The sequence below is a fragment of the Hylobates moloch genome, unplaced genomic scaffold (assembly GCF_009828535.3).
Source record: "Hylobates moloch isolate HMO894 unplaced genomic scaffold, HMol_V3 SCAFFOLD_14, whole genome shotgun sequence".
Lineage (NCBI taxonomy): Eukaryota > Metazoa > Chordata > Mammalia > Primates > Hylobatidae > Hylobates > Hylobates moloch.
Genome location: NW_026652289.1, coordinates 45,977,246 through 46,002,463, shown reverse-complemented (window position 1 = coordinate 46,002,463; position 25,218 = coordinate 45,977,246). Strand labels below are relative to the sequence as shown.

General features: G+C 42.2%; 1 protein-coding gene across 4 annotated transcripts in view; it reads right to left on the bottom strand.

The window, feature by feature from the left end:
* The window catches only part of SH3GL3 (SH3 domain containing GRB2 like 3, endophilin A3), a 159,134-nt gene that overhangs the window by 110,900 nt on the left and 23,016 nt on the right, over window positions 1-25,218 (bottom strand). For 3 of the 4 annotated variants that reach the window (XR_004251581.2, XR_009209576.1, XM_058427232.1), the window contains one exon: window positions 9,680-9,829. The exons of the other annotated variant lie outside the window; for it this stretch is intronic. Coding sequence is in view for 1 of the 3 variants with exons in the window: in XM_058427232.1 (XP_058283215.1) it covers window positions 9,680-9,748 (69 nt within the window). In the remaining 2 variants the exon portion in view is untranslated. Of the gene's footprint in view, window positions 1-9,679; window positions 9,830-25,218 lie in introns of those variants that run through there. 4 annotated transcript variants of the gene reach the window in all.

Genomic DNA, 25,218 nt, shown 5'->3' with positions numbered 1-25,218 from the left:
GGGAGAAAGGAAGGGAAATTGATCTGCCCAGTGCCATCCTATCCTCTCCCATTGGTTGAGGTTCACCACAGGAGCCAAAGACCCAACACTTCCGGGTTTCACCCTCCAGCCCTTGGACAGCCACTCGAGAAGCCAGGTTCTAGGTCCCCGATGCAGCATTTCACCCAAGACCAATAGTGGAGAGAGATGTGGCACTTGATAGGGCTCAGCATGTGGGGCCTGAAGGCCACGTTGGTCCAGGGCTTCATTGATGAACTCCAGCCTGCTCTGTGAACTCCAGCAAAAGTGTGGTCTGGGAAGAGGGGCTCAAAAGGAGGCAGCAACAAAACACACACCTAAAAATGCCTGCAAAGCTTATTACTATCAATGTATTTTATTACTATCATTATATCCAATACAGAAGCATTGACACCAGGGATTTATTTCCTTATCTCAAATTTCCAAGTAGCTGTCCCAATCAAAGACATCATAATGACCACCTCAGGCCAGCTGTGGTTACCCTATAAAATACTGGGAACCACAATAAAGTCAAGCTCCATGTTACGACTGGAGATTAGGGCCTGGACTCAGAATGTGAGTGCACCTTCCAGAATGATTCCATCTGAGCTGGCATTTGTTCAGCCCCTCATTATCATGAAGTAGCTGCCACATCAGCAGTCAACAGGACTTCCCGACCCTCTCCCTTTCAGATGATCTTCTCAGGGTCATGTGTCCATTTTTCAGCAGACTGGTACCTTTTCCTGAAATAATGCAGCTTTTAAATATCAGGCAGTTGCGAGGCTCTTGGGTTCTAGTGTCATCTTCCAGGATTTTATTCAGATCTCCTCATTCTGTGGTCAGGCCCTACTGTGTAATTGTTGTGTATTTGTTTGTTCTAAGGTCCTGTGTACTGATAGGATTTTATATACTTTATTCAGGTTGCAGTGACACTAGTTAAAACACTAATAATCATTTACTCAGGTTTACAGTTGGCACAATTCTCGGTATTTACCATTCAGTGGTCATTTCATTGACTATTAATCACTGAGTCTCCAAGCCTGGAGCAGTTACCACACATGCTAGGCACTCAGTAAACATTTATTCAGTGAATGACATTTGTTTCTTTGATCAGATTTGGATCTTTGTGAGAACTGGATGACTAATTGAACATATGATTACACATATGACTACACTTTAAAATGTTTAAGGGAAATTAACAGAATTTATAAATAGTATTAATTGAGGGATTTAATTGGTTAAATTTATAAATTAAACATTGTTCAAAGATAAGTGCCTTTCATTTTAACATAAATATCAGATTTACAAACGAATTTATAAGATTCGTAAGTTATTTTTTAAAGTTTAACATAGAATCAGTTTTACATTTATGACTTCAATGAGTTAAGTATTTAATAAAATACTGCTAACTGTAAACCTCCCTTTCTGGGCCTTAGACATTAAAAAACCTAGGGGTAAGAAAGGTAGAGCCCCTGATCATGACAGGCAAGATAGGTATAAAATGCTGTTAAGAACACAGGGAACAAAGCAACCCATCCCCCACCTGCGGGGGAAGAGGAAGGAAACAGGGGTAAAAATTCCTAAAATGTTTACAGCAGCAGGTAATGCTTCAACAGAATCTTAAAGGAGGAGAAAGCAAAACACCAGGAGGACAATAGAAGGAGGTGGAGGAGAAGCTTATTTCAGCAGAAGGAAGAACATGGACCTGGTCCAAAGGGATAACCCAACAAGGCATGGTGTGGAAACTTCCAAGTAGCTCCAGATGGCTAGAGGTAGGCCAGCAGACACAAGGGCTTGACAGCATGGGAAGCAGTACAAGTCTATACTGAAGGGCCACTGAAGGATTTTCAGTAGGGGGTGACCATTCCTGTTTTAGGAAGATTCCTCTGGCCACAGTGAGGAAGATGGCCTGGAGCAGGAGAGAAAATAGGTGGGAGAGGTGGCAATGTAGATAATAAGTAATGTGGCCCCACCCTGAGGAGTGATGGTGGTGCAGAGAGAGATTGACAGATCTTAGAGCACTTAAGAGGTAAAAATCTGCAGAATGTACAGAGATAAGGGTGTGGAGTGACTCCCTAGCACAACGCCAAGTGAATCACTGAGGATACTCAGAAGTGTTGAATGAAAGATGAATAGAATAATGGCAACAATAACAAAACACAGCATTTGGTGGAAGTTACTACATATTGAGCCCTTTGCCAAGAGCTCTGCCTTTATTATCTAATTTTATCTTCATGTCCATTCTTTAAGGAATATATGCTTAATTTCCAGAAACTAAGACACAAGGAAGGTGGATTACTTGCCCAAGCTCAACCAGCTAATCAAGAGAGGAGTCAGGATTGAAGCAGAGGTAATCAGCTCCAGAGTGCTTCATCCAAAGATGAAGGTTGGTTTTATAGTTTCTAGTAAATTGGAGTGATGAAAATGTTTGGATGGATTTAAAATATATATTTTTTGAAAACTAATTTGAGGTATATAGGGGTGTCCAAGTAGAGCTGTCCAGATAGGCTGCCTAAAGCTCAAGAGAAATGTCAGGACAGGAATTATGAACAGGTGATCACATGGGTTATCATAAGAGTCATGCACGAAACATGAACTGAGTGAAAAGACTAGATGACCAAGAGCAAACTCCTCGTGATCACTGATTTTAAAAAGTTGGACACAGAAAGAGAGCCTGGAAAATAAAACATAGTGAACAGAGAGTTAAGAGTTTAACCAGCAGTAGTGTGGTAGGAATCACAGTAGAAGATGTTTCCAGAAGGAGATGGTCAAAATGCACAACAGAGCAGAGTTGTCAAAAATAAAGACACAAATGCCTGCTGGATTCATCTTTTAGGAAGACGTTGGTAACTTAACTGAAGTAGATCCATTGTGTGACGGAGGGGACAGTAGATTACATTGGTTGACAGTGATACGTGATCAGGAAGTGAAAGCAGTGGGTAGAGATAGGCTTTCTAAAAGTCCAGCAATGAAGAAAAGAGTGAGACAGTGGAGGCCTAAGGGGAGACAGAGTCAATGGGAGGATTTAAACAAGAGGCCAGCTTGCTTAATTGTAACCTGCATAGACCTTGGGGGACTGAACAAAGGAGGATGAATGTGGGAATAAAGATGAGACAAAATAATATGTTTGGAAGAAGGGGTCAGGGGGCATCTTGCCTCTAGTGGACAAGGGCCCTGAGCTTTACACAGCCCTCTGTATTTATTGGTAAAAGAGATAGCGAGAAGAGGGGCGTGGAAGAAGAGGTCAGCTGCTCGGGTCCAGAGGAGGCTTGCAAGACTGCATTCTTCGAACAATAGGCTCTCTAGATGTCCCAGTAGATAACCTCAAGGTAAGTGTCAGTAAAGGAGAGCGTGAAGACGAGGGGCAAGAAGGTAGGACTAATACCATGGGGTCTTGGGGCTGTAATGGGTCTTCAAGAGCCATGACAAAGAGTGGAAGAGGAAGCCATTCAAGAACATAATAAAGGATTAGTGACTTATCTTGAAGCTGAAGCCATAAATATGTAACACCAGCACAATTATAAGATTTTCTCCAGCAGTTCCTGGCAGCCCCTGGATAGCAGAGAAGACAGATGTTAGAGGGCTCCAGGGCTTGAGGTTGGCAGAAGACATAGGAAAGATAGTGGAGGGAGGGGTTTGCAGGGGTCTGTGAGAAAGGGAGCTGCCCTGCATGGGATCTGGGCAGGCAGGAAAGGAAGAGAAGTCCTAAGATATCCAGCTTGGGGAAAAGAGCTTCAGGAAAATCCAGGCCTGTCAACACTGCTGAGCTTGATGAGAAATAGCAGTTGAGTGGAACTTTCCTCCTGACCTGGAATCACAGCTAAGGTCTAAAGCTAATGACTGAAAGCTCACAATAGTCCACAGTCAGAGTCACTGACAAGTTTCCAGCCATGATGCCAGCTACTACAGCACAACTTTCCAAGAGGTGTCAAAACTGGTCCCCTGCCCTTACCACTCCCCTGCCTCCCATTCAGTCAATATAAGAGAGGAAATCAATATAAAGAGAGGAAAAGAAGGACCCTTCAGCGTGACAAGAGTGACACGTTACACTTAAGCCAGAAAGACAAGGTTCAAGTCCTGGATCTGCCAACTTATAAACCGTGTGATGTAGGGCTATATATATCCACTCTAGTCCTCAGATTCCTCATTTATAAAATGAGGCTAATGTCTACTCCAAATGGTTATCACAAGGATTAAATCAATTAAAATATTTAATATTCTTAGAATTGCACTATGTAAGTATTAGCTATTTTTCTTTTTTCTTTTTCTTTTTTTTTTTTTTTTTTTTGAGACATAATCTCACTCTGTTGCCGAGGCTGGAGTGCAATGGCACAATCTCAGCTCATTGCAACCTCCACTTCCTGGGTTCAAGCAATTCTCCCACCTCAGCCTCCCGAGTAGCTGAGACTACAGGCACATGCACCACCACGCCTGGCTAATTTTTGTATTTTTAGTAGAGAGGGGGTTTTGCAATGTTGGCCAGGCTGGTCTCCAACTCCTGGCCTCAAGTGATCCTCCCGCCTCGGCCTCCCAAAGTTCTGGGATTACAGGCATGAGCTACTGCACCTGACCAATGGGTTTTTTAATAACATTAAATTCAATTCAAGGCAAATGGAAGACACAAATCCATATCCGTGTTTCTTTGCCTCCTTTCTCCTCCCCGCTCCTTTTTTTTTTTTTTTACAAGGCTTTTCTCTAATGACTATGTATCATGGGAGCAATTAAAACTGTACTACACATACACACACACAAACACACACACATATAAAAATTGGTACTTAGAATTGTTCAAATCCTTTGATGTACAATTTTACATCTCAGAGTGGAGTCTATAAGGAAAGTCCATTCCTAAGTACAGAAAGACAACCTTAACATGGAAAAAGATGTTTAGCGCAACATTTTTTCTTCTTTTGAGACCGAGTCTCAGTCTGTCACCCAGACTGGAGTGCAGTGGCACGATCTTGGCTCACTGCAACCTCCACCTCCTGGGTTCAAGCGATTCTCCTGCCTCAGCCTCCCAAGTAGCTAGGACTTCAGGTGTGCACCACCACGCCCAGCTAACTTCTTTGTATTTTTAGTAGAGACAGGGTTTTACCATTTTGGCCAGCCTGGTCTTGAACTCCTGACCTCAAGTGATTTGCCCACCTTGGCCTCCCAAAATGCTGAGATTACAGGCATAAGCCACCACACCTGGCCTATTAGCTACTTTTCTTATTCCCTCACATTCTCATGGGAAACTGATGAGGATGCTTTCCCTTTCTCAAAGCCAATTCTGAGGGACTCCAAGAAAACCACTTGCAAAGACTAGAGTTGCCTTCAGTGAAGGAATACCATTCTCTGTGGCCCTCAGAGGGTATGAAAGAAGACTCCAGTGGTTTCCCTGAGTCAACAAGAAAGTGCAGGTTGGGAGAGCAGCAGGAGAGGAGCCATGGCCTGTCCAGGCAGCTTCAAAGGTAAGGGAAACAGCACCAGGAAAAGAGGGTGGGATTATATACCACAGATGAGACCACAGGAAGACACAGGTGCCACACCAGCATCAGACAGAACCAGGAGGACCACAGCAAGACCAGGAACCCCCATACACCCTCCGCAGCGGGGAGACACATAGAACTAAGCCTCTCCAGCTGTCCTTCCTGTGCCTAGCACCAAGGGAAGGAGCATCTGGAAGAGGGAGAGGGAGGAGGTGCACAGAGCCTGACCACAGCACCCTCTTCCGCTACCAGCAGCCAGGATCCCATCTCTGCCCATGCAGTTGAGGACAAACTGTCAATCAGGTTGGAAACTGATGTTTTAAAAACAAAAAGGGGCCAGGTGCGGTGGGTCACACCTATAATCCCAGCGCATTGGGGAGGCCTCGGCCAGGCGAATCACTTGAGGCCAGCCTGGCCAACATGGCAAAACCCCGTCTCTACTAAAAGTACAAAAATTAGCTGGACACGGTGGCACACACCTGTTGTCCCGGCTACTCAGGAGACTGAGGCAGGAGAATCGCTTGAACCCGGGAGGCAGAGGTTGCAGTGAGGCCAAGATGGCGCCATTGCACTCCAGCCTGGGTGACAGAACAAGACTCACCTCAAAAACAAAGAGACTAAGTCATACAGAAATAAAAAGGTTTTAAAACTTAAGCATGGCAGGAAATATATGGCCCTGGTCAAAGGATCCTCAAGAGTCCTACTCCACAGAAGGAGAGAAGAACTTGCTTTGGCACAGTGGAAAGCAGTGATTAGCAAAAATAAAACCAATTCCTATGTATGTGCAGAGCTGAGACCTCTCAATAAATAAGCCAAATATAAAAGATCTTCAGCCTGCAGGTTCTTCATGGCCACCCTCACCCAACCTGTTCCAGTGACTGAGCCCATCAGAAAACAGCCCCGTGGGCACAGGCTCATTCCTCCCAGTGGCTGAGCTCTGCCATTCCTCCTGCCACCCAAAGCCTGGCATACCTGTGGCAAGCTTTATCCAGTATGCAGAATTAGGCTCCTGCCCTAGTTTCCTGATTATATCCCAGCTTCCCTCTGGAAAAGTCCCGGCCATTTGGCTAATGCCCTAACAACGACTCAAGCTTTCTCCAACCCTCTCTTCCTGAGAACTGAACTCTTCCCCTACTGGATCCCTCCTGATTGAAGTTTCTTTTCTTCCTCTTAGAGCCATGGTGGCACTTCCTCTCCCAGTGGCTGCCCCCGCGCCCCAATTGTAACACCCCTGGGGTGTTTGGCCAAGGCCAAAGTCACAACATCCTCTTGGATATCCCACTAGAATTGCTGAAGACTCTTTACAGGAGAAGCCCCACAACCTGGCCTGACCTCTGTCTCCAGGCTCACCCTCCCTCCCGCCCAGCAGTTCTGGTACTTAACAGTGGGTTATGATTGCACGGGGAGTTACAGTTTGGAAAGTTGCTGCAACAGAACCAGAGGAATCGCTCAGGGCAGGAGCTCGCAGGATGAAATTTAAGAACTTAGGTTAAAGCAGGTCTGGGTGATGCCAAAGCCTCCAGTCTGGCTATGGGATGGGTGGATGCAATGGAGGAGGTGAAGGCCACCAGCATGGAGGAGGGCCATGAACTGAGACCCTAAGGACTCACTTGCTGAGCCACTGATCCCCCAAGACAGAGCCGATGTGTCACGGTGACATGGCTGGGAAGAGGATCATTTAATTTTGCCTCAGAGGAGGGAGACCAGAAAGGTGTACATGTGCTTTTTTTGTTTTCTTTAACATTTTACTATGAAAGATTTTAAATACACCACAAAACCTGTGTAATGAACTGCCATGTCCCCATCACCCAGCTTCAACAGTTATTAAAGTTTTGCCCACCTTATAGTCCCTGGATCCCCTCCCTGGTGCCCCTCCACCACCACCACCACCACCACTGGATTATTTTAAAGCAAATCACAGACATCATATCATTTCATTTGTAAATACTGCAACATGGATCTCTAGCAGATAAGCACTCTTTAAAAAAAAAAAAAAAAAAAAAAGAACAATAATCAAACCTAAAGAAATTAAAGAACAATTATTTAAAATAATCTAACATCCCATCTATGATCATGTTTCCACATTAAACTCATAAATGCCTTTTGACAGATGGGTTGTTTGAATCCAGATGGAAATAAGGTTCACTTGTTCCATGGATTGATTTGTCCCTGTCCTACTTTGGTTTCCCCCAGAAACAGACCCTTGGGCAATGATTTCAGTGCAAATGGTTTATTTGGGAGGTGACCCCAGTGAAACTGGTAGGGGAGCCGGAAAGTGAGACAGTGGGAGGACCACCAACAAAGGGTGCATTACTGCTGGGGGCAAATGAAGCTCAGTCTCTCTGGGCAACTCTGGAAAACAGTGTGGGGCACCACTGAGAGTTTTCCCAACCCTGGGGGATAGAGGGAAGGAAGCTGGGGTATTTGTCCACCAGCTCTCCACCCATCTTTGGCTGAGCACTGCTTCCAGAGACATTAACTATCTAGGCCATTAATTCTCGGGCACTCTGCTCCACTTACCATGTGTAATCTTGGGGACAGAATAAATGCCCTTGGGGAAAGGGTCACAGGTGTTCCTGGCACACAGCCTCCAGCAAGCTATAGAGGCAGAAGTGGAGTGAAGGTAGGCAGAACATCAATTGCATCTGCCACAGTCCCTTCAAAGTTTCTTTCATTAACACCACTTCCCCCCGTCTTTTATTTTTCATGTATTTACTGAAGAAATGTGGCATCTTTTAGAATTTCCACATTCTAAATCCAATGGATTTCATCCCATAGTGTTGTTTGATATGAACCCCTATCTTCCATACTTTTTTTTTTTTTTTTTTTGAGAGGGAGTCTTGCTGTGTCACCAGGCTGGAGTACAGTGGCGATCTTGGCTCACTGCAACCTCCGATTCCCAGGTTCAAGCAATTCTCCTGCCTCAGCCTCCCGAGTAGCTGGGATTACAGGTGCGTGCCACCACACCCAGCTAACTTTTGTATTTTTAGTACAGACGGGGTTTCACTGTGTTGGCCAGGATGGTCTCGATCTCTTGACCTCGTGATCTGCCGGCCTAGGCCTCTCAAAGTGCTGGGATTACAGGCATGAGTCACCACGCCTGGCCCATACTTTCTATAAATTAAATAGTTGGAAGATTGATCAGATCGCAATTCTGTTTTTTGGCAAGAAACCTACAGGTAAATCTGTGTCCTTCCTATACCACCACATAGGATGTATGGGCTTCTAACAACTAAAGGTTTGCCCAGCTTGAAAGAAGCTTGAGCCCCCTCTCATTGGTTGGTTATGTTGCTTGATTCAGCATATTCCCAAGCCGACCAACTTCTTCCATATGCCATGGAAGCTGGACAAACATGAAGTGAACAAGTCAGGCTCTGTGTGACTCAAAGGCCTTGCCAGCAGATTTCAAGCAGGGTTTGCTTGTGACTTGGAACAAACATCTGAAGATGGCATTGATTCTTCCACTCCTTACCACACCTTTCAAACACCAAGCCCCTTCTGAAACCAACTTGCACACCAGAACAGTGCAAGACCACGTGAATTTCTGACTTTGAATGTCAGATGTGTGAATCTATTTACACTTTAGCTACCACGAATTCCAAAGCAGAGAGGTGTTCAGATCCTCTAAATCTTATCTATACCATTTCACAAGAAAAGTCTGCCTTACTGCACTGTAACGCAGCAGTGCAGGCAAAAAAAAGAAAGCCAAGACTCTTGAAGGAATGCTAACATTAAATTCAGAGGACAATTCGGTCCAGTGAAGTGTTTCATACAACACTGACAAGTTGAAGTTCTTTGGCCACTGGTATTTAGGAAAGAGCTTTGTTGTATTTTGGTTAATTTTCCAAGGTCCTTTCCACTTGCCTCCAATCAAGCTTTTTGCAGAATGGAGTCCACACTGTCCAATTCACTCATTCAAGAAACGCTTACTGACCAGGTGAGCTGAGGGACTCTGTCTCCAAAACATACATAAGGACTTCTAATGTCTTACATTTCTTTGTACCCACAGGATTCTCGGACTCTCCCCAGCACACATTAGACATTAGACCTTAGGTCTTTGTCAATCATCACCCCTTGCTAATACAAGGCTTCCCACTTTTCACCATGAAGATCTGTACCTTCTTTCAGTGCTTCTGTGCTGATGAGAATGGCTTTTCCAAGTTTATTGTTCTTCCCCAACTACTCCCCCTTAACGTTTTCCCATCTATTACCTGTTGGGAGGTCCAGGTAAGGCACACATTAGCTTGTTTGCATATTATCCCAGCAAAGATTCCATCCATTCATTCATCTTCTGATTTAAGAGAGTCCTCAATGTTTATGACACTGCTCTTGGGAAAATGGTCTTATTCATTTAAAACCTCCTGTAATTAAAAGTGAACAAATTCCAAACGATGATATTGCCCTTGTGAGAGCTTGGTCTGTTTTCCCTGATGTGCAGGTGCTATCCTGCCCAGATAGAAAGCCAGTGACCACTGTCATACACTGTGCTAGGCTGAACTAGATTGTAGGGGGGCCAATTATGACATCACAGAGGCGACGCATCACTTCAGGGCCAAGAAAATGAGCACTCAATTCCTGTTTGTCTTCAGGGCACCCTCTGCCCTTGGTGGATATTTCAGACTCACAAATAACATTTCCTACCCATGACATTTACCAGAAAAAACAAATTGTAATCTGGCCACCTTGGCTTCTTCTCTGAGAGGAGGCTGAGCCCTCCTGATGAGCCCTCAGTGTCCCTCTGGCATTTATCCACCAGTGACTGGTATATAAGAAGTCACTGGGACAATGCAGTGTGTAAGAACAAAACCTCTGCTAATGAGGGTCAGCAGAAAAAAATAAAAAAAAAACGCAAAATCACTAAAGCGGCAGTGTTAACACAGTCCCACAGCAGAAGGAAGACAGCTTAGACCCACAGAGAAGGGGAGTCCAAACACCAAGAGCGGAGACCCCTAAGGCGCCCCAACCTCATCCATGCCCTGAGGTTGGTTCCCACACAAGGTCAACAACCTTCTCCCAATCTCTTAGCTGGCCTCTGTGGGCCATACAACTCTGTCACCAAAGATGCGATTCCCCCTGCCTGGCAAAAATGCCCAGGCCACAGAGACAGTATTTGGTTCCCTTTTATCTATCTATCTATCGATCTATCAATCATCAATTTATAATCTATCATCTATTGTCATCTATCTATCATCTATCAATCATCTATCTATTATCTATCTATCTATCTATCTATCTATCTATCTATCTATCTATCTATCTATCTATCTATCTATCAGCTTCTGACAATTCCTACTAAACTGCACCAACAATAGGCACAAACCGGTCCCACAGGCTGCTCTCTATTCCCTAAATAAGTCTAACTTCCCCACTTACTTTCACCTGGAAAGGGCATTTTGGTTCAGCCTCTTCATTTTAAATAGAGATAGAGGCCCAGAAGGGTTAGTGACTTTCCCAAGATCACAAAGGAGAAGCAGGCTGAAATCCAAAAGCATTGTGCCCTAGGGACACTGGACTATTTAATACGAAAGGATCTTTACGTTTTTAGTTATAGAAGAACAATGTCATTTGCAAATACATAAACCTGCCCTTGGGCTATCAAATGCTGGCTGTGGATGGGGTAACAGTTCCCGCAGGAGGTAGGGTGGTTAGGGAGAGTCCTCACCCCCATCAAAGGAAGCAGTAAAGATCCTGGAAAAGCAAACTGGATGAGGGTAGAAACAGGAAATGGGACCAGGATGGGGAAGTGGAGGTTCACAGAAGTTTTTCCTGTATCATGGAAATTTGAGGTGGTTTTTACTTTCTTCCTTTAGCTTTACTGTGCAGCTTGAGTTTTCTTCACGTGTAGGTATTCACTGACATGATTAGGAAAAGCAGATCAATGAGCATGATTCCCAGAGTCAAACCCAAGAACCAGCCTCATGACCTTAGAGTCACAAAAGATGTAACACCTGCCTGTCAGAATGCGGTCAGAAGAAATGAAGCCTTCCATAAACTGAAAAGCAGATGGCTATATATTACAAGGCAGCCATTCTGCTACACAAGCTGAGCTTCTATGAGCTGCTAGCACAAGCAATGCTGGACTCTCAGGACCCCCAGGACCCCCATTCAACCCTGGTGCACAGCATCATAGCTTCAGAACTATCCAGGATCTTTGTCCAAAAGCCAACATGGTCTTCTGGGTCAGGGAGGCAGATCAGCAACAGTGCCTGGATGCTCACTTGAGTCCCCATGAAAACTAATAAAAATGGAGGGAAGGGGTAGCAACAGTTATGAAAAATAAAAAGTTGACCATATGCCCAAATCAGAAGGATCTTCCACTGACAGGAAGAAATTCAGATGTATAGTCAGTGGCTAGTGAACATCAGCCACAAAACCCAAAGTGGCTGCACAGGCAGCTGGGCAGGGGGTGACAACTGTGCCACATGGAAGGGAGCACACCCTCCTGAAGCAGATTTGTGCACTTATCATACAATTTTCCAGCAGGCGGCTGTCAAATCACCAGCTCTAACCAACTCAGGATAGGAGAGTTTTCCCCCGCATGAAAGTAAAGTGTGTTGAGGAAGAGGCGTATTTTTCTAACTCATACAAAGAGCACCATATGGGCTAACAGTGACCCACAGACACCCTCACCCCATGGACTGCTCCTCCACAAAAGCCTCAAGGAATCCCATCCAAACCACATAAGCACTCCCAGGTCAAGTCTCTTGGTTTCCTCAATAACTTTAGTTCTGCATTCATCACAAATCTGCAGCCCCTCGGCAGGAACTCGGCCTGGTGCACAGATGCCCAGGCTAACTGCCTTCTGAGGCATGCAACCTTCTCACCTGGGAGCAGCGCCTGCAGGCAGGTGTATGCAAACATGAAAGACTGGTCAGAGCCGGCCTCAGGTTCTGCAGGACCCACATCCATTTTTTTCATTTGTCAGAAATGGATAGTGAGAGAAGAGGCTGGGCACAGTGGCTCACACCTGTAATCCCAGCACTCTGGGAGGCCAAAGCAGGCGGATCACGAGGTCAGGAGATCGAGACCATCTTGGCCAACATGGTGAAACCCCATCTCTACTAAAATACAAAAAAAAATTAGCCGGGCTTGGTGGCATGTGCCTGTAATCCCAGCTACTTGGGAGGCTGAGGCAGGGGAATCGCTTGAACCCAGGAGGCGAAGGTTGCAGTGAGCTGAGATCGTGCCACTGCACTCCAGCCTGGTGACAGAGCAAGACTCTGTCTCAGAAAAAAAAAAAAAAAAGAAAGAAAAGAAAAGAAAATTTAAAAAAGAAAGAAAAAAAGAAATGGATAGTGAGAGAAGAGAAAAACTATGTCAGCCAAAAAGAGTTGCCTGGGATGGGCCACAGACCAGGAATGTCCCATTGGTGGTGCCACCAGCTCAGCCCCTGGCCTCAGATATGAGAAGGCATTGTGCCAGGGTCAGTGGTACACTGCAAATGGCCAGTGTATCACATCCGTGTGCCAACACTAGGTCTATTCACGGATAAGGAAGGAGAAACACAACAGTCTGATGCCTATGACCAGAATTTGAAGCATAAGAGGACAGAAACAGTTCCCCCCCCGCCAAAAAAGAGCAAAAACATTCTTGCACATAGATTTATTGCAGGAAAGTATAGAAACTTCTTTGGGTTCCCAATAGAAAATAAGGGCACATTCCCCCAAAATAGTCCACATACCAAACAGAAGAGGCAAATATATTGAACAGTAAACTGAGGGAAAAAAGAGACTGCAGAGAAAATAAAAACACGGTACCCAAATTATAAGACATGCAACGCACAGAGGAACATACTGAAGAAGAACAAGAGGAACAATTAGGCCAAGCTAAAAGATGGGACGACTGAACTAGTCATGTTATCAAATTGATGTCATTGCAGGAAAAGAACAAGAAGGAACAAGAAAGAAAAAAAAAAACAGTAAACCGGTTAAAAATTTTTCAAGATTAAAACATTTAAGAATAACCCAGCAATTCCACTCAGGGTATATACCCCAAATAATTGAAAACAGGATGCAAATACTTGTACGTGAGTATTGTATGGACTGAATGTTTATGTCCTCCCAAATTCATTTGTTGAAGCTCTAACTCCTAATATGGTTGTATTTGGAAGCAGGGCTTTGGGGAGGTTATCAGGTTTAGAAGAGAGACAAGGGTAGGGACCCCATGATGGGACTGGCGTGCTTATAAAGAAGAGAAAGAGAGGCCAGAGTGCTCTCTCTCTCTCTGCCATGTGAAGACACAGGGAGAAGGTAGCCATCTGCAAGCCAGGAAGCAGGCCCTTTCCAAAAGCCAAATTTTCCTGTGCCTTGATCTTGGACTTCCCAGCCTCCATAACTGAAAAATAAACATCTGTTATTTAAGCCACCCAGTTTCCAGTATTTTGTTATAGCAGTCTGAGCTGACTAGGGTAAGTATTCATTGCAACACTATTCCCAATAACCAAAAGGGAGAAAAACCCAAATGTCCACAATGGATAAATGAACAGACAAATTATGGTATATTTATACAATGGAATATTATTCAGCCATGAAAAGGAATAAAGTACTGATACATGCTACAATATGGATGAATATCAAAAACATTGTGCTAAGTAAAAGAAGCAAAACACAAAAGGTCACATATTGTACAAATCCATTCATATAAAATATCCAGAGTAAGTAAATCCACAGAGGCAGAGGATAGATTAGTGATTCCCAGGAGCTGGGTGAGTGGGAAATGAGGAGTAACTCCTTAAAGGATATGAGGTTTTACTTTGGGGTGATGAAAATGTTTTAGAACTAGACAGAGATGATCATTGTACAACACGGTGACTGTACTAAATGCCACTGAATTATTCATCTTAAAATGGCTAACTTTATGTTATGTAAATTTTAATTTAAAAAAAAGCAGTATAAGAGACATAACTATCAAATGCAATGTATGGTCTTTGGTTAGATCCAGGTTCATACAGGCTGGCCATAAAAGACATTTGGAGAATATTAGAGAAATTTGAATATGGGCTGGGCATTGGAGGACATAAAAATCATTGTTAGGTGTGATAGTGGTAGCATGGTTAGAGAAAGGCCTAAGAGAAAGGCCCTTATTTTTCAGATGTGCATACTGAAGTATTGGGAATGAAATGTTATGTGGTCTGTTAAAATGCTTCAGGAATAAAACAAGATAAAGCAAAGATGGCAAAATGTTAATACCTGTTAATCTATGTGATGGGGTAGAGGCATTCATAGTATTTTTCTCTTTAGTTTTCTGTATGTATAAAATTTCTCATAATAGTAATTTAAAAAGACAAATCCACATGGTAGGCAGTAAAAAGTAAACTTCTGGCCAGGCATGGTGGCTCATGCCTGTAATCTCAGCACTTTGAGAGACCAAGGCGGGAGGATGGCTTGAGTCCAGGAGTTTGAGACCAGCCTGGACAACATAGGGAGACCCTGACTCTATAATAAAAAAAAGCCAAAAAAAAACCAAACTAGCTAGGTGTGGTGGCATACGCCTGTAGTTCCAGCAACTTGGGAGGCTGAGGCAGGAGGATTGCTTGAGCCTGGAAGGTGGAGGCTGCAGGGAGCCATGATCATGCCACTGTACTCTAGCCTGGGCAACAGAGCAAGACCCCACCTCAAAAAAATAAATGAATAAATAAACTTCACACATTTTACAATGCTAAAAAATGCAACCAATGGAAAAAGAGGAGAAATATTTCAAAAATGGGGCAAAAAATTACCTAAAAACAAAAATCATCACAAAGAACACAACACTTTTTCATTATTCTTCCCCAGATTTGTTGAGGCACCTACATTAACAGATGAAGAAACACAGAAGAAACATCCAACCCATGTATAACTATTTCTTCCCAAAATAAAACCCACACAAATAGTATCCAAACAATAAATAAGCACTTACCAGAAAAAACCACTTTCCTCAGTTGAAAACAGATTTCAGTTTGCATGGTTCATCATATATTAAGCAAAATTAATGGAAAGAGATTCACTGATAGACATGTTCTGGTGACATTTTTTAGTCTCAAGGACACATAAGGAGTCATCAGAATTCAAAGGCGAGAAAATAGGAGACAGAGAGATTATCTGCAAGGGAATACAAATCAGGATGGCCTCAATATTTACCCCCAACAGGAGGTTTTGGAAGATAATGCATCAATATCTACATTTTAATATTTAAACACTTGTGACTTTAAAACTACTATATTAAGACACATTGTTGTTCGCAACAGAAGGCAACCAAAAAAAAAGTTTTAAATATGCAAAATCTCAGAAAACATATGGTGTATGCTTCTTGAAGAATGTACTTGAAAATGTGCTTCATGTCAGAGAGAGTTGGAAAACCTAAGAACTCAAAATGGCAAAGTGAGCATCAACTAAGTTTAATATAAATGCATGCATAATTCATAACAGGATTATGAAGAGAAACACAAAAGAAAATCACTGAGGTTATTTGTGAAATGCTGACTTGAATAGTTCTAGATTAGATTGCCAAAAGTCTCAGGAAATAGAAGAAAAGAAAAGAGATACAAAAAGACATCCAAAACAAAGAAATGTGGGATTGTCTATCAGGGAGAGTGAAAAAAAAAAAAAAACTATTTTTACTGACTTCAGCAATTTCATCAATATAGATTTAATACAGATTTTTAAAAAAATAGGATCCACTACTAAAATTAGAAATGGCATAACTATGATCCAAACAAAAGTACAAGATAAAAGTAAATGTAATGATAATGTAAAGACAGGACTGAAAGCAAAAAACAAGGAAAACCAAATGGCAGATGACCAGACATACCACTGTGTCTATAGTACGTATGGTTTAGATTTCCTCATTAAATAATACGCAAAGACAATCAAAATTGGTTCAAACATAAATAATCTGCTCCTTAAAAACCCTTTAAAGTGACACCATAGTATTACACCAAAAGATGAGGGCAAATGTGAGGAAAAAATTAAATTAGGGGGTAATATTTGTATCATTCTGAGTATAACAAGAAGGCAGAAAATGGGATTAAAGAGGGTCATTTGAGATTGCTGAAAGATACAATCAGTAGTGGAGCCTTGCAAACACTGAAGCTTTTGCATCAAGATATAGTAAGCCATTAAAACACAGAAAGACAACAGTAGGCTCTTGATTCAAAACACAGATCTCAGTTCTTTTCTCTCTAGCACCAACATTCTCCCTGGAATGGCCATAGGACTATAAAACTGGGAAGTATCTAGATCAGCTTTACAAACTAGGACAACTCCCAACTTCCTGGCAGCAGCTTTGAGAAATTTCTGAAAGACGGAAAGCAGGCAGGAATTCCTAAGGCAAAGATGGATTGATCTCACTGGTCAGACTGGCACACACAGTAGGACATAAAAAGGGCCATGGGGATGGGAATCCTACAGATGCCCCTACCAGCAGCACTTGTGGTAGTGACTGATGAGGGTAACATGACTTCTCTAACTTTGGGCAGACCCACAGAAAGAAAAGGAACTCTTGGCACAGCAAGGAAAGAAGCCCTACCAGAGATTTCCCCTTGCTGCATCCATTAATTTCTATGAATATTGAGTGTCTACTGTGTGAAAAGTACTGGGGCTGGGAACACAACAGTAAACAAATCACACAGGAAGCCTGTCCTCACAATGACCGTGCTATCTAATACATAGCCACTGGCCACATGTGGTCGTTTAAATTTATGTTTTAATTAATTAAAAGTAAATAAAAGTTTAGAAATCCATCTCACTTGCACTAGCCACATTTCAAACGCTCAGTAGTCATGCATGGTGAGTGGCTATCATACCAGACCGCTCAGATCCAAGAACATTTCCATCAGCACAGAAAGTTTGCACTGGGCCGCACTGGTCTAGAGCAAGGCCCTCCATTTGCAACCTTCCTTTGAGAAAGCTAAACTATCAATCTGAAGCTCTCCCTTCTCACCCTGTCTGGGCTGACAACAGACTATATCTCACCTGCTGAAACTAGACACATTAAAGCCACTTTCTTTGAAGAGCATAGGAGAAAATAATCCAACATATGAAGAAACTCAGTCATTTAAAATAAGAGAACCAATTGGAGAAATCAAAGTAAGTATGACCATAAAAACAAACTCACAGAAGGCAAGGGAAGGAAAAGTCAAAACAGTGCACTGATTCCGATTTCCAGGTTGGATTCTTGATGACATTGCCCCCTGGAAGAAGGACAAATTGAGATCAAGATTTCTATTCCTAGAACGGAACTGTTCACATTAAAAATGGTATGGCATAGAAAAACTAGCTCGCATATCAAAGGAAACCAAATCAGAGACTTAGAACACAAACTTGAGAAAATTCTCTCAAAACTTTAGAAGGCTCGGCCGAGCGTGGTGCCTCATGCCTGTAATTCCAGCACTCTGGGAAGCTGAGGTGGGCGGATCACCTGAGGTCACGAGTTCAAGACCACCCTGGCCATGATGAAACCTCGCCTCTACTAAAAATACAAAAAGTTAGCCAAGTGTGGTGGTGCATGCCTGTAATCCCAGCTACTCGGGAGGCTGAGGCAGGAGAATCGCTTGAACCCGGGAGGTGGAGGCTGCAGTGAGCCAAGATCGTGCCATTGCACTCCAGCCTGGGCAACAAGAGCAAAACTTTGAATCAAAAAAAAAAAAAAAAACTTAAGAAGGCTCAATAGATTAATATGTTTGTAGAAAGAAAAGAGATTTGGAAAACAAACCCTGGGGGAGGCAGTATACATTAATAGCAAGATTTCCACCGGTATAGAAAAGAACAGAATATATAAAAAGTAAAGCCTACTTTATAACCCAAAAAATGGATTTAATTTGTGACAAAAACTGCAAACTGTAAAACAATACACAAAAAAGCTTGCAACAACCACAAAGGATCAGCTAAATAAACCATTACAAGATATATGATGATGGATTAATATATTTCATATATAAAGGTAAATTTGAAAATGACAATTTAAAAATGGAAAATATCAAAAGGCAATTAATTCACAAAAGAAATGCAAATGATCAGCACATATGTAAAATCAATATATACAAATTTTTTAATAGATCACAAGAGCAAACATTTCAAAAGAATGGCAAGACCCAGTGTTGGCAAGGAAATGGCAAACAGGTAATCTGACAGAAACACTATTGCTGAGAGGACAAATTGCTCATCTTTCTGTTAAGTAATAAATTGGAAATGACTCCCCCCTCTTTAGTGCCATCTTCTTTTAATAAGAAAATTTAAAATGACTCCTTCCCACAACAGATTTCAATGCCTCTCTAGTGGTTTTTTTGTAATGTTTGCCTTTCAAGTAGAACTGTCTCCAGTAGAAAATATTAAATCCAAGAGCACAGCCTCTTGGAGAGAGAAATAGCAAGAGTAGCTTTCTTTCACTGCAACCCAAATATATATTTCTCTGCACAAGTCAAAAGAGGTGTTTTGTCAGGGAAAAAAAATGATCAATCCTTTAGTTTCTAAAAACCTTTGTACAGGGTTAGGGAATGAAGTTCTGCCATCATAATGCACCACTGTGCTCTTTCAGATATATGATTAAAGATTGCATTGTTTCCTTTTGCCAACCTGAAATTTCAGCTCTTAAGAAATATTTTTGCTTGCTTTAATGTAACTCAAGTCAAGTACAAATAAAGTAAGCCATTTCTGAGGAGAACGAAACCAAACCAGCAGGGAGAAGTAGCAATTTAAATGCAGCTCCACCTCAATAAAACAAAGCTGAGAAATTACTAGAAATCCATTGCCCACCTAATGTCCTAGTGTCAAATCTCCTGATTCCTAAAGTCATCTGTTGGAAAACAACTTCAGCAAAGAATTATTTCAGCATGTTTCCACTCCCTGTGATAGGAATTATCTCTTTTTTTTTTTTTTTTTTTTTTTTTTTTTGGAGACAGAATGTCTCTCTATCCTCCAGGCTGGAGTGCAGTGGTACAATCTTGGCTCACAGAAACCTCCGCCTCCTGGGTTCAAGCAGTTCTCCTGCTTCAGCCTCCCGACTAGCTGAGATTACAGGTGGCCGCCACCACGCCCGCTAATTTTTGTGTTTTCAGTAGAGAGGAAGTTTCGCCATGTTGGCCAGCCTGGTCTCGAACTCCTAACCTCAGGTGATCCGCCCGCCTCGGCCTTCCAAAGTGCTGGGATTACAGGTGTGAGCCACTGTGCCCAGCCAGGAATTATTTCTCTTAATCCAAAAAGAACAAACAGGCACCAGGCAAGAAGGCACACACCAATAAATGTACAGCTACCCCTCAGTATCCATGGGGGATTGGTTCCAGGACTCCCACGGGATACACAAATCCTTGAATGGTCAAGCCTCTGATGTAAAATGGAGTCATATTTGCATATAATCTATGCACATTTTTGCATATACAGCACTTTAAATTGTCTCCAGATTACTTATAATAACCAATATAATGCAAATGCTATATAAATAGTTGTTATTCTGTATTGTTTAGGGAACGATGACAAGAAAAAGTCTGCACATGTTCAATCCAGATGTTTTGGTGTTTCTCTCAAATTTTTCTGACCTTCTTTTGGTTGACTCCACAAATGTGGAACCCAAGGATACTGAGGGCTGGCTGAACTTCCAAGCTGTATTCCACCTCAGCCACCATGAGAGACACAGAGCAGAGGGGAGGCCCAAGCCTTGCAATCCTCCCAGGCTTATGCTGGCCCCACAAGGTAACAACTGTGTGATTTGAAAAGAGTTGCATAATGTCTGCATGTCTCAGTTTTCTCATCTATAAAACTGGAATGGCAGCATCTTCTTCATAAACTGTGAGAACTTTATAAAATCTGTAAAGTATGCTGGGTACAGGGTTGCTATTTTATTTTTAGAACAAACAGTGATAAAAATTGAGTTTTGCCATTATTTATTATAACAGTGTAGAAATATGAATTTACATCAACAGACTCCAAAGGAACAAAAAGATAAAAGTAATAATTGAAGGGTGATAGAATTAAAGAGGATTTTTTTAACCCTAAAATAGACTGCATTTTTGTTTAACAGTTTTCAAATAAAATAAAATTGGGGAAATAATCTGACGCCCAAAGAAACGACTAATTAGTTTCCATCCAAAGAATCTTCATCTTATATCACAATAAACATGGTGAATTTTATTACACTGAAAAAGAACCTGAAGAAACTCAATGAATAATCACAAAATAATAAAAGTTAGCATTTATTTAGCAATTATGACATGGCAAGCATTCTACCAAGTGCCTTACACATATCCGTCCAATTCATTCCCATCACAAGTCTGGGAAGGAGGTATTATTATTATCTTCATTTTACAGATGAGGAAACTCAGGCATAATAAGTAGTGTGGCCCAGATCACAGAGCTGGTAGGTGGCAGAGACAGACTTCCACCTTAGACAGGAGAGCAGATGCTGTCAGTGCCCCACTGATGGCCCCCAGGACTCAATTCTACAAGATCAAGTCTGTTACTACAAACACCTGCAACTTTCAGTCTGGAGGCCTTTTTACCCCCAACCAAAGGAACAACATTAGCCCATGTGCCAGGCAAATTGGAAGTGCCAGAGAGTTAACATCCCAGAAACAGTCCTCAGCCAATGATGGGCAGGGCAGTTGGTGGATAAATCCCCCAGCTTCCTGCCTTTGCTGGGATAACTCTCAGGTGGCTTCTATGCTGTCTGTGAGAGTTCCCTAGGAAGAATGAGTTCCAGTTACCATCCACGGTAACTGACTTGATTAATAGTGCACCTTGATCGGCTTCCGTCTCCTCCCTGTCACTCTCCCTACTCCCCTGCTAGTTTTCCTGGGATCACTGCAAGAACAACAACATCAACACCACACACACCCACACACACACACATACACACACACACACACTCACTCTACCTCTACACAAATCGAGGTCTGCTCACAGTGGAGTGCAAACCAAGAAAGCAAGCGACGCAGCCCAGTCATACTAACCCACACTCTAACCATCAGGCTATCCCTACTGTATGAATGAAACAACAGGGGATTCCCCCTTCAGAGTCAATCCCAAATATACGCAGCCTTTGAAGGGTCCTGAAAATATGCACCTGGCCCTTACATCATAAATTAAGTGCAGACCTTAGTACATGCCATACGACGGAAATGTGTGATATCATGGAGGGGTAGAGAGGATTTGAGAGACATAAGTCATCACCCAAGCAGGCGTTCTGTTCCCCAGGAACCCAGAGAAGAGTAGAAAGAGGACATTTCTAAAGGCAGTTGGTTTATAAGGATGAAGCTTGTAACATTTGGTTTTAAGAAGCAGAATTTCATTTTCTGTTCCAGGCAGGAGGTCAGTGGAGAAAGTTACCAGCTAGCATTTATTACACATTTATTATGGGCCAAGCCCTGTGCTGAGCACCTCATGTGCATTAGCTCATTTAATCCCCAAAGTTGAGTCTACCATGTTGGAGCTGCTCTTTACCCTAGTATACGGAAGAGGAGAGTGAGGCTTACATAGCGTATGTGACTCGTTCACCATCACACAGCTACCAAAATGGCTGAGCTGGGACTCCAGCCAGGTCTCTCTGATTCTGAACTCAAACTCTTAACCAGTATGCTAAATGATTACTATACTAAAGCTCCCATTAATTAAACCATATATCATGTATAAAGCACTTGAGATACATGATTTCTAAGCTTCAGCACAACATTACAAGTTAGAATTGAGCCAAATACTTTGTAAGCAGCACAAACCCATCAGCCCTTTGAGGTATTAACTCCAATTTGCAGGTAAGAAAACTGAGGCACTGAAAGACATTTCCCCAAAGTCCCCAGCAAGTGCCAGTGCAGACAGCCAACCAGACTCAGCTCTCCCCACCTGGCTGGGGCTTCCAGTTCCACTGTGCTCTTCATATTACCTGCAGAAAGACACTATCTCCTCCTCTGCAATCCTTGCTGAATCCCAAATCTCTGTGCTTAGACGTAACTATGACTCATGTACACCTTCTCCCTGCTCAGAGGAAATCTAACAGTTGCCCTCCCGTAGGTTCAGCCCCTGCCATGATCTGCAAGTTCCCCTAAAGTCCGGTCTTCTCAGAATGACTAGACCCTGTCCCTTCAGCTTTTGGTTTAATGAATTGGCCCTCACTGTCTGTTCATTCCCTAGGACCCATGCCATCTCCCTCACCCACCTCACATCCACATACTCTCACTGCTGAAAGTGTCCCCGAAGAGGCCTAAGTGAGCGAATCCATGGACCTATCAAAATAAAAGCATCTCAAGGATTATATCCTCTTTTACCTAAGTCTATGGGGCTTTTCATTCTCAGAGAAGTAAATCAAACAAATCCAGTAATATTTGTTCCCGCAAAATCTATGCTGGTCTTCTGATAGTACACTCCTTATTTTGATGACAAACTCCAAAGAATTTTTCAATTAGGACAATTTTAGCTGATTTACATTCCCAAAGAACCCCCTCTAAGTCTCCTAAGGAGAATAAATGCCCCATATTTCTTTAAGGAGGCATGTCTGGCATATCAAAAGGGTACCATCTGGTTCACATAATTTCTGAATAGAATTTCTGAAAAGCCTGTAGAACATATATGGTCCACGCCTGCTCCAATAGACGCCAAAACATTCCATTGCTATTGTACAAACTGACTGAAGTTAACCGAGGCTAAAACTGGCCACGGTCCTTTTAAAAGAATATGATGATGATCAATTAATTCCCTCAGAACACTGTTCACAAATTATAATCTACGTACTTATTTGATTAAGTCATGCGAGAGAAGAAAGATAAACATGAAAATGACATCACCCCCAAGAAGAATTTTTGAGCTCTGGCAAAACTAAGTAGAGAATTGGCAAGAAAAGCAAATTGGGACTCTTTCAAAATGAAGCAAAGGAGAAGGCAAGATGAAGTTGGAATTATTAAAACAAGAAAGGAAAGATGATAGAAATGAAGTAAACCCAGCCAGGAGAGCAAGCAGTGTTTCCCTGGTGAGAAATTACAATGAAATGCACAGCAAAATGCCAGACAACCTGCAACCCAAAAATGCTTCTTGAGTTCCTCCCTCCAAGTAAATGAGAGTCCCCATCCAAGCAAACATACCACGGTCATTCTTCCCCAGTACTGTAATATCTGGATAGAAGAGTTTGGTGTGTGACGGCCAAGTAAGGCATTAGCAGAGGTGACGTTTTGGTACTTGTAGCTCCTGAACTACAAAGTAAGAATGTATTCCAGAGTGAGGCCCTCCCCAGGTCACCAGGATGAAAAAGAACTGTTGAGCATTGGGGAGCCTCCAAAAATGCACAACCAAGCTGCATATTCAGACAAAACGCTTCTAGTGCTCTATCCAGGGCTTCAGAAACATGCATACTGCCATACTTCAATTGCCCAGACTTACAGTCCAGAAAAACTTGTGGCAAACTTTTTCTGTAAAGGACCACATAGTAGTATTTCAGGCTTTGCGCTCCATGCAATCTCTTGTTAAAACTACTCAACTCTGCCCTTGTAATACAAAAGCAGCCACAGACAACACACAGAGGTAAATGAGCATGGCTGTGTTCCAATAAAACTTTATGTATGAACACTGAAATCTAAATTTCATGTAATTATCATGTGTTTTAAATATTTTTATTCCTTTGATTTTTTTCAACCATTAGAAGAAATTATAAAAACCATTCTTAGCTCACAAGCTGTACAATAAAACAGGCAATGGGCCATATCTGGCCCACAGGCCAAATGTTTGCCAACCCCTGTTTTAGAATATTCTATGTAATACAGAGTGTAAACAGGTGACATCTGGCTCCAATGAATGATGAAAGCACCTCAAATTTATATAAGGATTCAGAATCATGGAGAAGAGGTTAGAGAATTAGCAACAGATTTATTTCATGCAATGGTGACAAATACAAACACAAATATTTATCTCATGCGATGATAACAAATACTGTACTGTACTTGCCTTGGAATCACACAAGCCTGCTCTTGAGTCCTAGAAAGACCACTTTCCAACTGTATAAACTTGAGCAAATTTTACTTGACCTTGCCAAGCCTCAATTCCCCCCTTCGTAGAAGGAGGATAAAAATAATACTATTTTAATCTATTTTTTGATAGTTATACTATTTGACATACTATTTGTTTATACTATTTTTTGATAGTTATGAGGATTAAATGATACCTTTCCACTAAAACACTTTGTATAGCATCCACCATATCTGCAAAATAAATCTAATTTGTATTACGATCAATACTCATGTAATGGTTGGTTAACTGACTGCAAAACATTTTTCCTGGATAGGAAGATAAAATGTTTAGAAATCCTGACTCCTAATTATTTATTTATAAAAGACAAAGCTCCAAACAAAGTAGATGCCAGAGTTAAATACAAAAACTAATATAATAAAGAAAATTTTAATTTTGGTGCAACATCCCAACTCTTCAGCAACCAGGAGTCTACAGACCTCAGATTTCTGTGCACTGTGAGTGCGAAGTCATGAGAAAAGAATGCAAGCATTCATTCACTCAGCAAGCATTCCTCAGGACTTATATAAGCAGTACCTGGTAGACAGGCACAGGAAGTAGCCAAAATAATTTCAACACAATAGGTCACAATTTGTTTTAGGCAATGACTGTCTTTTTTTGGAAAATGCACTTGGTGACACCAACGTGAATAGCATAGACGCAGGATGGGTAAAATTCAAGAATGCTAGTTAACTTTTTATTTTTTTTTTATTTTATGTATTTATTTTTTGAGACAGAAGCTCGCTCTGTCGCCCAGGCTGGAGTACAGTGGCGCGATCTCGGCTCACTGAAATCTC